This window comes from Vigna unguiculata, chromosome 4, assembly GCF_004118075.2.
Source record: "Vigna unguiculata cultivar IT97K-499-35 chromosome 4, ASM411807v1, whole genome shotgun sequence".
Classification (NCBI taxonomy): Eukaryota; Viridiplantae; Streptophyta; class Magnoliopsida; order Fabales; family Fabaceae; genus Vigna; species Vigna unguiculata.
Window position 1 is genome coordinate 25,609,790 of NC_040282.1, and position 14,765 is coordinate 25,624,554.

The window sequence follows — 14,765 nt, forward strand, 5'->3', positions numbered from 1 at the left end:
GTTACGCGTGGGGAAGGTATTAGCACCCCCACAACGTCCGTCCTAAGACGATACCTTTAATTAAATGTGCAACAGTTATGTGGTTTTTCAAAATATTTATTTTTCCCAAAAAATAATATAAAAGGGTGTACAAAAGAAACAAAAATAATTTTTTATCTTTTAGGGCCCGACGAGGATTAATCTTCGCTCATACGTATCTCCATGTGAATAGAGAATCAGGATTACGTAGTTCTTACTGAAAAACTATTTGAAAAATTATTTGAAAAATGATTTAATTTGTTTTATAATTTTGAAATTTTTTTATTTATATTTTAGTAAAATTGGTGTCACGCAACGCGAGCGGTCGGATAAACACTTGAAATAAATTCTTTTTTTCTAATCTTTTATTTTTTTTCTTAATCATTTATAAATTTTTAATATATTTTTTTAAAGTTATATTAAAGTACTTGTGGATGTCATTGTGACGTGAGAACCCGAATAGATATAAAATAATAAATAAAGAAATTTTTTTTTTTATTTTTAGATCATTTGTATATATTTTTAGAAAAAACAAAAGTCTAAATTGGATATCATGCGACGCGAGTGGTCGGGCAAACAATAAAGAAAGGGAAAAAAAATTCTTTATGATTAAAAAAAGAATGATAATTGAAAAAAAACTAAATTAAAGAAATGAAAGAATGGAGAGTGACGTAGCTTAAAAAAGTTCCGATATCTCCTCACCTTTTCTCTTTTCTTTTTTTGTTTGCATCCTTTTCTAATATTTTTGTGTTTATTTTTTCAATAGAGATAAAGATGAGAGGTGTCTATGTGAGTGGTAATAACATATTAAAAAAAAAATTATATATCAAATCACTCCATCTAAATATTCAAATTATTTTATTTTTACTTTTACATAAAAATAATTCTTATTTAAACTTATAATATTTTAAAAATATTAAAAAATATAAATATAAATTGACAATTGTCACATTAAATATTTAAAAATTACAAGTGTCACTTTACATTTAAAATTTTAATATTTAAAAAAAGTATAAATTTAAATAGGAATTGTTTTATGTAAAAATGTAAAAAATATAATTTAAATATTTTGGTGGAATAATTTGATACATAAATATTGAAAAAATATTTTAACATGTTTACATAAGTTACATAAGTTTTGTAATAGACTCTAATAGAATCATTATTATGATTCTTAGACTATAATTTGAAAAATATAATACGAAACATTTTATTATGAATATTTTTAATTGAAATTGCAGACATGTTTAAGTTATACACAAATCAAAGAAATATTTACAAAAATAGTTCTTAATATATATAATATATATATTTCAGATTGGTACTCCAAGGAATAGCTTAGTAGCTAAGAATGGGAAGTAGAATTTGGCAATCGTTATCACATGAGAAAAGATAATATTATAAGTTGCGGAATCTGAGTCGAAAGCACACAGAGAAAAGACGATAAGAATAATGTTGAAATTCTGGAAGCTTTATTCAGTGACCCAGACAAGTAAAAACAAAACGCTTCCAATGGCACGTCCTTTTAAAACCAACAACAAAAATCACAATCACACCACAGGGAAAGAGTGAGAGAAAGAAAGCTTAAGAAACGAAGGAGATGCAACGGTTCAGCAACACAGTGATCGGATTCTTGAACTTCTTCACTCTGTTGGCATCAATACCCATAATCGGAGCAGGTCTATGGATGGCAAGGAGCAACACAAGTTGTGAGAATTTTTTCCAAACGCCACTGTTGGTGATAGGGTTTGTGGTGCTTGTGATTTCCCTCGCCGGTTTCGTAGGGGCGTGCTTCCATGTGGCATGGGCATTGTGGGTGTACTTGCTCATCATGGTGTTGCTCATTAGTGCCCTTTTTGGTTTGACCATATTTGGGTTCGTTGTGACTGAGCAGGGTGGGGGAGTGGAAGTGCCTGGTAGGGCTTACAAGGAGTACCATCTTCAACGCTATTCGCCATGGTTCAGGAATCGGATCCAGGATCCTCAGTATTGGAGCACCATTAGAAGCTGCATTTTGGGCTCCAAGACATGTTCCAAGCTTGCCCTTTGGACCCCTCTTGATTACATGCAGAGGGATATGTCCCCCATTCAGGTTTGCAAAATAATTAGGGTTAATTATTTTTTGTCTCAGAAGTTTGATTCAAAATCGGAATTCGTCATGTTCGAAACTTGATATATTTTAATTTTTAAACTTTAAAAATAATGAATGTAATCCTTTCAACCCAATGATTTTAATTTTTTTAATCTGTCGAACGAGTTTCATGTTAATATTGAGGGTTGTTTACATCCTTTGACACATTCTCGGTTCAATATCTAGTAAATATGTTCGATACCATAAAAAATATTAACAAAATTGGATTAAAAAGACTATACATTATTCATTTTTAAAGTTTAAGAATAAAAATTTATCAAAGTTTTCGACATAGACGAATTCCAATTTTGGATACCTAACCCAAATAAATATTATGAATTCACCAAAATCTATTGTTTTTACTATATTTAATAGTCGCACGTTGTTAGAAATCGATACATATGTTTATATATGTAGGTTGTTTAAAGTAATTTAAGTTGGTTTTCACTCGTGACAACCAATTTCATGTTATTCTCTTCTTTTACTCTTATGATGATAATGAATGATAAGGAGATATATACTTTCTTGAAAACAAAAATTTGATATGACACTATATTCTATTAAAAACCCTAAAAATTCAGTTATTATTTATTACTCTCGTTTTATTAAGTGAAGGGAATATGTATACTAAGAAGAAAGAACGTGAAGATGTGAGATTTTAATTAAACCTCTTGAATGTTCGAATTGTTTTGTTTTTAAATGTCTTCTTTTTGGTGTTTGCTCACAACATTATCTCTTTTCCACAAAAGAGATTCCCCATTGAATCTTTATCGCTTGCATCAAATTCGGAGAAATCGGGCATTATATACTCATCATAAAAGAATAGAAAAAGTATACCCCCTCTATTTTAAAATACTATATTTTACACTGAACATTGATTCACATGCTCAATGGCATATTAAATGTTTTTTATTCCATTTTTTTTTTCTGTCTATCAAATTTCCAACCTTCAATAGTTACAAGCAATTTATTTACGAAAACAAGACACTTTAATCTTTCTTTTTATGCTAACTTACTTGTTTCTTAATATTTTTAGTCTATGTAAAGACTTGAACATCAATAATTCTAGAACGAAGAAAGTACTAATTAAAAAATTATTTAAATAATATAATAATACAAGCTCTTTTAGTTTTCAATCCACTAAAAAGAAATATTAAAAGCAATATCAATTAAAAGATTGTTATTTTGGAAATGATTTCACCAAAAATTGAACTTGTTATAAATTTGTTCATATTCCAAACTGATGTCCCTAAGAATATATAAATCAAGAAAAGTAATTAAAATCATGTACTCAAACACAGTTTTTGGAAGAGTTTGTTTTGAAAAAAAAAAAAACTATATATTAAATAAAAGGTAACTCTGACAATTTTATTTTACGATTCTCAATAAAACTTAACTGACAAAAAGTGTATGCGAAAAGGACTATGTTCGGAAATGTATTTCTAGCATTTCTTGCAGAATAATATTGCAATGAATTTTTTTTCTTGTTTGCTGGTCACTAATCAAACTAATTAACAGAAACTTCAGTAGAAATCAAAAAAAAAAACAGAAACTAATACTTATTAGGACACCCGTACTTTGACAGCCAACAAATATATTATTTTATCTTTTGATTTTTTTTTCTTTTTACAAATATAAAAAAAAAAGTTAATTTTTTCAATAATTAAAATACCTTAAGTTGTCAAGTGATGTAGTAGTGTAAAATAAAATGAACAAACTTTGGACAACTAAATTTTAATAAACTTTTTTTATAATTTAAGGTATTAATCTTTTGAGTGATTTTCTATTTTTAATTTTTTTATATTTTAAATTATTTAAAAGATGATATATCAGAAAAAGTTGTGAAAAATTTAGTTGTTAAAAAATATTTTTTTAAACTTATTATTATTGTTTAACAATGCAGTCCGGGTGTTGCAAGCCACCAACGTCGTGCAGTTACAACGAGGAAAGCGTTACAGTGACGCAAGATCCAGATTGCTACCGTTGGAACAACGCTCCGACACTGCTATGTTACGATTGCGAGTCTTGCATGGGTGGTGTGCTGGAAAACATGAGAAGGGACTGGCACAACATCTCTGTTCTTAACGTTGTCGTTCTTGTTTTTCTCATAGGGATTTATTCCATTGCCTGTTGTGCTTTCAGAAACGCAAGAAGAGCTCAAACTGATTATCCTCACGGTCACAACCGCATGACCAAAGTTAAACCCAGATGGGATTACTATTGGTGAGTCCATTGCACTTTTTAATTCTTCTGTTTATATTAGCTATTTAGAAAAACCTTCTAATATAATAATAATGAAAAATTATTCATGAACATGTTTGTTTGTTGGAAATGTTAATGTTCCAGCTTTTTGTACATGTGACACCCACATGAACATGCCCAGATCTACCTTTTGACTGCAAACTAATGGTTTTGGTGTCTGGTTTTTGTTGCAGTTGGAGATGGTGGTATAACAAGAAGGAGGAGCTTTTTTGAATTTATGCATGCAATAACCATCACTGTGTTCTTGATTACTCAAAAAGGGAGGACAATTTTCTGCTTTCTCAGTAAATGCCCTATGTTTTTACATCATCACAATATTGTACAAATCCTGTTGCTTTTTCTCAAAAAGATTATAACAGATCTCTGCCTTTCCACTTTACTTTAATTTACACATTTGCTTTTTAATTTTTCAGCACCTGTCAATAACTAATTTCCTCTAATGAATAACTATGTTTTACAACATTTTTCTCTCTCGTTAATTAGTAACCTGTTCTGCATTTGACATTTTTTTTTATTCCCTTCAAATATTGTTTCTTAATTTAATTTTGATGTTAACACTATCAGAAAAAACGTATCTAAATAACTACTAGTGTCGGTATACGATATTAAAACTATGGACTCTAATTTGTTACAAACCTAACTAGCATCAGTTTGGCCAATGTTAAGTCATTAATAATTTAAATTAAAATAAATGTCGGCTTGGCTGACACTAAATCGTTTTTATTTTAAAAATTTTGTGTTGGCTTGGCCCCACTAATGAGAGTAACTTGAAAAAATAAAATTATACAATACCTTTATGTTCAAAATGAAAAAAATAAGTGAAAATTATAATGAATAAGAAGATGAGTGTGGATAAAAAAGATGAGTATGAATGAAGGTGATGAGAAAAAGAATGTGGATGAAGGAGAAGAAAAAAAAATTAAATAAAAGATATGTGTCATGAAAAAGAGGAGTCTGGACGAAGGAGATGAATATGTGGATGAAGGAGATCAGAATGAAAATATGATTCTGAGGGGATTTATTAATTTGAACGAAGAATATGAGTGGGTCGGATTTATATAAACTGAGAGAAAAAAATTATGAGTAACGAGATTTTTCATCTTTAAATTAAAAATAATCTACGGTCCATGTTTAGTACGAAGAACACACAAATTTAAAGTATATAACTTAGCGTCAACTAAGATTACACTAACTTAAATAAATATAAATACTAAAAATAAATTAAATAAATATAAATACTAAAAATAAATGAGATTATCATTCACTAAATTCACATTATCTTAATTCTTTGTATACTTTTATAATTAACATCCATTATGCATATGCTAAATAAATAAAATATTAAAAACAAATAAGACCAGTGTACTAAACCGACACTAACCTTATTTATTTTAGTTTTTCATTTATATTTAGTTTCAACTTAGTGATAATAACTTAAATAAATATAATATTAAAGTTAAATAAGTTTAGCATTTATTAAATTGATATTGACCTTATTTATTTGGATAATGATAGAATGTCTCACTTATTTTTGACCAAATTTTTACCCGCCTACGTGGCATGTGTTATTTTATTATTTTTAAATCATACGGTAATTGGAGGCGGCGTCTTAGGTATTTTTTCGTCATGTGTACGCGCGGTGAATTGGGGAAACATTTTAAAAAAATATAGTGCGTTGGTTCAGTTTTCCCTCGTCCTTCTCCTTCCCCGCAATGTTCTTCTTCGACCAGGTTACACAAACACATAGGTATTTGTTCCCAAAAAGTTTTTTCTTCCCCAAAAGGCTATTCTTCCATAAAGGTTGTTGTTGTGGGTAGCAGTCGAAGCGGATAACGGACTTCTCGAGAGTGGTTCGGGTTGTTAGAGGCGGCGGGTTCGGCGAAAACTGGTGGGTACCGTTCGGTGCATTGCTTGGGCGCACTCTTGGTGGCGTAGTTCTTGGTTCATTAAAGGCCATTCACACAAGGAACATTTTCCCGATAGGTTATCATCCAAAACCCCTGTTTGAAGACGGTTAGTTCCGAAATGGTTATTGGTTGAATGTATGGCTTTGATTCCATTGTAGAATGATTTTTCTTCACTTGAAGTCATTGTTTAATTTGCGAATGTGGTTGAAGATTGTGTATGTGGTTTAATGTGGTTTTCTTTTACTTCGTTGCTTCTACATTATTGATTTGTGGTTGAACAGTTTAGCATCTTCTGCCATGAGAATTCATAACTGCAGTGAAACCCCAAAAACAATCCAACACCAAAGCATGCATTTAAAATAAGTGAACTGCATACTCCAGAATCAGACAAAAAATATTAAGGTAGAAAATCTTTAGCTTACTTTCTTAGGCTACGGAAGAGAAGAAAGAATTTGGGCCTCATCAACAGTGCCCAATATAGTAGGAAGATCTATAGCCGAAAAGATAAGAGATTGTTGGATTTGTGAAGTAATTTTTGATTCCCATCATAACAGATTGTTGGATTTGTGAAATAATTTTTGATTCCTTGATTTGTGAAGTGTATTTTTGTTGAATTTCGTTTGTTGTGATTCCTTATTGTATTATTATTAAATTTTTATAGGTTGTTAATGAATCATGGCTGGAAAGAGTAGAAAAGAGAAAGTTGTAGAAGAGGAACGAGTGAGTGTTTTCAAATGATGTTTTTCATGCAAAATTTCAAATTGTGATATGAATAGTTAATAATGTAGTGTCTTTTTTATTTTCATTGAAAGGTACGATTAATTAATTTTGTGCACACAAAATATATTGTTTAAATGAATAATTTGTTGACCGATGCACACCGTTCACGGATTAGAGAGACACCTTTCAAATAGTGTTTGGAGTTGGAGAGATCTTTAGATATTTGTACTCCTTTAATTCAGCAAATGGTTTGTCGATGGGATTCATGTGAACAATCTTTTCGTGTCTGGCAGCATTTTGTGCCCTTTGGTGTTGTTGATGTATGTATGAGTTTGGGGTTGAGTGTACTTGGGGAGGAGGTTGAGTTTGATGGTTATGGTTGTGGTTGTGTTGGTTCATTATTTAGTGGTGAAAGTATAACAATTAAAGATATTGTTAAACTAATTAGTTATACAATAGGCACTGAGCAGGATGATGTTGATAGTGTTTCCCGCTTGTATATATTATTGTGTTTTGTTGTCTTGTACTTTCCGAGAAATTCAAAATCAATATGTAATATGCCATTTAGGATATTAGACAATCTTGATAGTTTGGTGAACTATAATTGGGCTGGGGCAGTTCATAAATTTTTGGTTAATGGACTGAGTCGTGCTCATTTGGTGGATTGCAAGCAAAAAAATCAACATTAAATCTTCAAAGCGTTTATGACTTAGTTATGCTTTTAGAAATAATCTAACAATATTTGCATATATAACAGATAATCAGAAGTAATAATATACACATTTGTTTCCTTGTTCTTACAAACATAGATATTATAATTAGTGTAAATAATATTCCATCCATTTGATTTTATCTAGAGAGATTTGTTATTATGGTTTATTTATAAGTTAATTTAATGCTAAGAATTCTGATGGTCTATCAGACTGAGTATCGCAAGACTTGTTAAAGGCATTGGATGGTCTAATGAACGCCTCATCTTCCACAAAAATCATGTTAGATCGTTTAGATAACTTTTACGTATTCAAATAAATAAAACACTTAAATTATTTGCCATCATCAAAACTCATAGATTGTCTACTATTACTACACCATTTAGTGGGACATATAGGATTAGACCTTGTGTGATCTCAATAGTTAACTTGTAGATCTTCTTATCATCTTTAAATACATATATATATGAATAACATTCTACATTTACATGGATATTAACACTGTATACCTAACCAACCAACAAGATGTTAGATGATTCTAATCTATATAAAGTTTTTACATACTTAATTCAATGATATGTAATATATATTATCATCAAAACACTAAACAATAGATAATCCATTATGTTTATAACTATATTAGATGGTCTAAACCTTAACATTGACTTTTGCTAAGATTAAATGTCTTTAGTTCAGACAAATTTTGTTTCCTTTAATTTGAAATCTTCCAAATTATAAATATTGACTGAGTTCTAGTTATGGGTAAATGTTTTCGGAGTAAAAGTGTATTATTTTTAGTAAAATAATGAAGGCAACTTATTTTGTACCATATTCTTTTAAACAATCCTAGTATGGCATTTCTACTATTGTTATATGTACTTTTGCTTTACTTCAATCGTTTATTTTGTTTAGTATTTTCTGTATTATAAAAGGAAAGAACATCAAATTTTTCTAAGAAGAATTCTTAAAAGCATAGGAACAAATTTTTCGAAGAACAATGTAGAAGAAGTGTTTACTGTTTTAAGAAAAAAAAATATCAAAGTCACGTTTGAAGTGAATTTGTAATATTAGTCCAACATCTCATGTCAAATTAATTGAAACGGGACAAATGAAATAAAGGTTTAGTCTTTGAAGAATTTTTAAATTAAAACTAAGGAACAACTTTTTATCCTTTAAATAATATTTATGAAAAAAATTACTCACAACATTTTTAAGATTCAAAAGATTGGATGAACAATTCTTTATATTTTTCACCATTAAAGAAACTTGATTGTTTTTATCCCAATTCTATATTTATATTTTATAATTCAATAACAATATGGATATATATATATATATATATATATATATATATATATATATATATATCAAAATTATTGCTAATATTAGTAGAAAAAAATAATACAAAATAGACAAAGGAAAATGAATTTTTATGGTTGGAATTGTTTCTACGATAGCTTAATTATTTATAAGAATGTAGAAAGTAAATTGTCTAATGAAGGTTCAATGTTGGAACGTTTGATGATGAATAACCATCATATATATTTTGGATTTCCTTTTTGCAAGAATGAATTGTATGAATCTCTGGATAGATGTAAACAAAATATGTTTAGCTCGCATAACGTAGAAGATGGTTTATTCATTTCGAAAATTGTATTTGTTCCTTTTTCTTCATCTTCATTTCAGTGTGACTTGTAATTCACTATGTACAAGTGTTTCATTATTCATTGTCTTAAATTAGCTTTAAGTTCACACCATTTTCTTTAAAATTAAAAGTATAATTGTTTAATTACATCTTTTTTAGTGTGTTGTCACTGCAAAATTTATTTCATATTCCCAAAAACACATCAACAAGACACAATATAGAAAAAATAACGTCATCATAAACCTAGCGGGGGATCAAAAGTAAAATAACATTAACAAAAATGGTCATGACATAGGATTGTTATTCATGTATTGGAATTATACAACAAACTAAACGAGCTATTACAAAACGATAAATAAATAATTTTACATTAAAACTTCAAATCTTTGTTTCGTATTTGCTCTGTCAAGTAAATGTAGAAATGTCCCATAGCCCCAGTACGAAACTTGTTTTCATATATGGATTCCAGTGTTAGAATTTCGCCATCTTTAATCTTGATAGAACCAGGATTTGGATAGCAAACTGACATTCCAACTAGGTAATCATTTTCGTTTCCTGCTTCTTTTCCTGTTCCGTATTTTGGAATTGAAGTGCATAAAACCCTTCCGTCCTAAGTTAAGTAACCCCATAAATAAAGGGAATTTGTATTGAAGTAGTTAATTTCGTGCAAAGATATAAAACTGTCAACAAGATTTATTACTAATGAATATTTGAAGCTCTAAAATTTGATATATGTTAATCTACATTATGTAGATTACATAGGAACACTAACAAATATAAAATATTACCTGTCCATATAGAGTAACATTGACAACACTGGTGTGCATATGAGTAGTGCCATATATAAGATAACCACCTTTTGTCATTGGGATGTTTGCTTTCTTAACATGAGGGGAGTCAATGTAATGATTTCTTGGGATAGTATACTCGGCCTAGATCAAATTGGGAAATTTATGTCACTCACTTACCAACATAAAAAGTAATTAACAACCTAATATTTTTGTGTGGAAAAAAATTGAGTTTCAAGGGTTTTCTCTTCATATGTAAGGTATAGTATATAATAAATAAATCATGTACCTGGCAATCATGAGTTAGTGTAGAACCATTTAATGTTACACGATCAGTTGAATCAAGTATGTAGAACTTAAGAGGCACTTGATGTTCATCCCAATCAACCCACCTTAGTTTGTATTTTAGGGAAAGCTTTCTCGTTGGGCCACGAAAACCATTTCTTAATTTGCATTGTAAGTTGTCTTGACAACAAAAGAGTCCTCCTTTATAATTTCTAGACAACAATTGACCATTAATGCCCGTTGTGACATTGTAAAAGTCCTTTGGGATATTTAAAAGCTTACACCTACACTCTGTACAACCTTTTCTATCATGTGTGCCACGTGTATCAATAACCATGATGCTAAACAACCATTTTTCTTTAAACCCATTCTTTATTTTTGTAGGATTACCTACTTCAACTGCAAAAGGATCTGGAAGATTTGAGGATGTTCCTCGTGATTCTCCTCCCAAGCCCCAATAGTGTGGAAGCAAAAAACCTTGGCATGCACCATCATTTCTCTCATATTCGATACCGTCGTGAAGGTCTTGAGTTTCTTTAATGTAGTGTGACATGGTAATATTTTCAATATATTTTACAGCAAACCAATGATGAAGGTAAGCTTCATACAAAGGGACAGAATTACCATCTTCATCAACCACTTCAACATCAAAACTCTTGATCCCAATGTGACCCTTTGGAAAGTCAATATCTAATAATGTTTTCACTGCAACTTTTCCTGGTCCCACTTCAATTTCTTTAGAGAAAAAGGTAGCTGACTTGATATGATTTTCATCAGGCTCTAGAATAACAGAGTGTGTTGCATTGAAGAGTAACATCATTATTGATAATAAAAACATTGCTACTTTAGTTATGGTTGCCATATTTACCTGCACATAAACCATTAACATTTATGCCTCCAAGATCATTCATTTGATAATATTGTAGATGATTTAAACAAGAGTTATGAAAAGGCGTGAAGAAAGTAAGATTGAATGAATATGTAAAATAATAGATCATTGACAACAAAAGTAGCATACCGTAGAACAAAAATATAATGGACTCATGATGATGATCATTTGATCTTAGCTGAAGATGTATGAACTTTTAAGGCGGGTAAATTTTTGTGTATATATGAAATTAGTTGTTCATTTTATACATGGTAGATGACTCGATAATGGTGTATCTGGAGTAGTTAAAAATTCAAACGATTCTTGTTGTCTATTATTGTTGCATGTAAAGGGTGTTTACATATTTAATTTAAACTAAAATTAACATGTGTTGTATTTTTCCTAACAAATCTACAAAACCATTTAAAAACTTTTTTAGCTATTTGTAGGTATAAAAACAACTTCATTAACAAGTTGCTCGAACAAACCAGGTATGGTTTGTTGTGTGTAGGATTTGCCTTTACATAGTTACAATATTTATACACTGTATGAATGTAAGTTTTAATAAATGTAATGTTTAAAAGATGAAACAAAGAATACAAAATTATATAAATGTAATAAAATAGTTTATTCACATTAACATTTAGTCTAAATTTACGTGAAATGTAGTAAGTTTTTAAAACTTAGTATACTTGAATTACGGTCGCATGTTTAATCACGTATTATTTATTTTAAAGATAGAAAATGTTTAAAAAACTTTTCTAATGAATTGTTTAGGCTAATTGGTGAATCTCGAAACCATTGTCTGTTGTATTGGGGGTTGAGTACAGCGTAGAATCTTCTCATAGAGGATTAGGTTAGATTTTTTAGCGAAGAAGCAACGCAAACAACACAACAAATTTTATACCGCTTCACCCAAACTCATTGGCTACTTCTACTTCTCCTTTATGTATTCAACTTAAGATGTTTCACTAAACAATTAATTGATTATAACTGAATCCACTAACCACTCTTGGTAACAAAAAAGTACACAAACAACTCTTAGTAATACCTTCTTAATCTTATGCTGAGATTAAAAATACTCAAAAATTTAAAGGAAAAAAATACTGATAAAGACACCAATTCATCTTCCTTGTCATAGATGCTACACATGGAAAGTTCTTATTTTAATCTTCAAAGCGTTTATGACTTAGTTATGCTTTTAGAAATAATCTAACAATATTTGCATATATAACAGATAATCAGAAGTAATAATATACACATTTGTTTTGATGTTCTTACAAACATAGATATTATAATTAGTGTAAATAATATTCCATCCATTTGATTTTATCTAGAGAGATTTGTTATTATGGTTTATTAATAAGTTAATTTAATGCTAAGAATTCTGATGGTCTATTAGACTCAGTATCGCAAGACTTGTTAAAGGCATTGGATGGTCTAATGAACGCCTCGTCTTCCACAAAAATCATGTTAGATCGTTTAGATAGCTTGTTGTCGCAACAAAATCGCAATTGTACGGTGAAAGTCACCATTATATTTATTTGTAGAAAACTATAGGGATAAACTTGTAATTTCACTTCTTTAATGGGTTGTGGGTATTAAAATAAAGGGCTAAGTTTTGTTTGAGAATAGAGGTTGAGTATTTAAATAAAGGTTTTTTTGTACATCTAGAGGGTTATATATTGAATGTTATTAAAAGGTTTTAAATGGACAAGTCACATCTATTATGCTTTCCAATCGTTAGATGGTGACAAAGGTTCTTTTAATCCTTAAGAAAATGATGAAGAACTTCTTGGTCTAAAAGTACCATATCTAAGTGTTATCGGAGCATTAATGTATCTTGATAATTATACTCAACCTGATCTTGTATTTGCTATAAATTTGTTATGCCAGATATAGTTCTTCATCTATGAGAAGACATTGGATTGGAGTAAAAAGATACTTCGTTACTTTAAAGGTATTATGAATATGGGTTTATTTTATCCAAATGATTGAAAATCAAATCTAATGGGTTATGTAGATGCATCAGATCCTCCCAATGTCACAATGGTTGATCACAAATAGAAAATTTGTTCACATGTGATTTCATAGTGGTATGTGAAACAAACTATAGTAGTATGTAACATCGTTAAGTCATGCATAATTTCAGCATTACATGGGATAAGTAGTGAATGTGTTTGGTTAAGGTTTATAATTCAACATATGTGACAAACTTGTGGTCTATCCTTAGGAAAAAATGGAATCAACAACCATATATAAAGACAATAGTACATTGTTCAATTGAAAAGGTAATATAAAGATCCAAAAGATTTGTTCATGTGAAAATTTGATAAATATATTTACAAAGTCTTACCAAGAAGAACTTTTGCGCAATTGGTTTCACAAGATTGGACTTTGCCATCTTAATGATGTGAGTTTAGATAAGAAGAAGAAATATAATATGTGATGAACAATATTGTATTAAAGAATAAAAAATGTTGTACTATTTTTCCTCCACTCGTTTTTTATCCCAAAGGATTTGTACTATATACATATATATATATATATATATATATATATATATAAAGTAAAAATCAATTTGATGGATGTTCGTTAATAAAAATGAATATGATTTTGTCTTTGTACATGAGGTTATTTTTCAGTAAGTTATCAAGAAAGTATGAAAGTAGAAAGAAAGATAATCGGGAAAGAAATTGAAGAATTGAGAGATTGGGGAATTTATTATCACAATATATCTCATAAATCAAGATTAATATTTTATTATGATTTATGTATCTTGAATTTATGATTCTTTTATTCGTATTACGATGTTTTTTCCAACTTAGTATGAACCCTAATCAAGATTTTATGAATTCTTTTATGAAATTGGCATGAACCTTAATTATAGTTTTCCTCATATTAGTATAATTCTAAATTATGAAATTTAGGGATTTTGTATTTTTCAGTTTAAATTTGTAAAATTTTATGAATGTATCTCGGTTGTATTACACATTTTGTTATACATAATAAATTAGTTGAATAGTATTAAATTGGAATAGAAATGAAAAATATTAGAAATTGAAAAGTACATCCTTGATACAATGTGAAAAAATAATTTAAGTAGAGAAAATGAAAAGTTTATTTATTTAATTAAATATATATATAAAAAAATTTGGTACCCCAACTTTTTAGTTAAGTTCAATTTAGTACCCATACTTTTGGTTTGTTCAATTTAATACCTCAATTATCTAAAGAGATTCAATTTGGTCCTCTCCATTAAGTTGGAGTTAACACCGTGTTCGTACGGGACACGTGTCAAGCCATGAATTTTTAAATTTTTTAAAATTTTATTTTTAAAAAATTAATTTTTTTAAAATAAAAATTAATTTTTTTCAAAAAAATTAAGAACTGCCACGTATCAGTTTATCATCGTGCCACGTGGCAGCTTA

At 29.2% G+C, this 14,765-nt stretch overlaps 2 protein-coding genes across 2 annotated transcripts; one reads left to right on the forward strand and one right to left on the reverse strand.

Moving 5' to 3' along the window:
• The first annotated feature begins 1,475 nt into the window (after positions 1 to 1,475).
• On the forward strand, positions 1,476 to 4,818 carry LOC114181332 (tetraspanin-6-like). Its single transcript, XM_028067757.1, has 3 exons — positions 1,476 to 2,110; positions 4,053 to 4,372; positions 4,585 to 4,818. The coding sequence occupies exons 1-3, from the start codon at positions 1,619 to 1,621 to the stop codon at positions 4,622 to 4,624; spliced, it is 852 nt and encodes a 283-aa protein (XP_027923558.1). The 5' UTR covers positions 1,476 to 1,618; the 3' UTR covers positions 4,625 to 4,818.
• A 4,945-nt stretch (positions 4,819 to 9,763) lies between these two features.
• LOC114180641 lies at positions 9,764 to 11,286 on the reverse strand. Its single transcript, XM_028066943.1, has 3 exons — positions 10,471 to 11,286; positions 10,182 to 10,325; positions 9,764 to 10,003 (listed from the first exon to the last, which is right to left on the reverse strand). The coding sequence occupies exons 1-3, from the start codon at positions 11,284 to 11,286 to the stop codon at positions 9,764 to 9,766; spliced, it is 1,200 nt and encodes a 399-aa protein (XP_027922744.1).
• Positions 11,287 to 14,765: the final 3,479 nt, after the last annotated feature.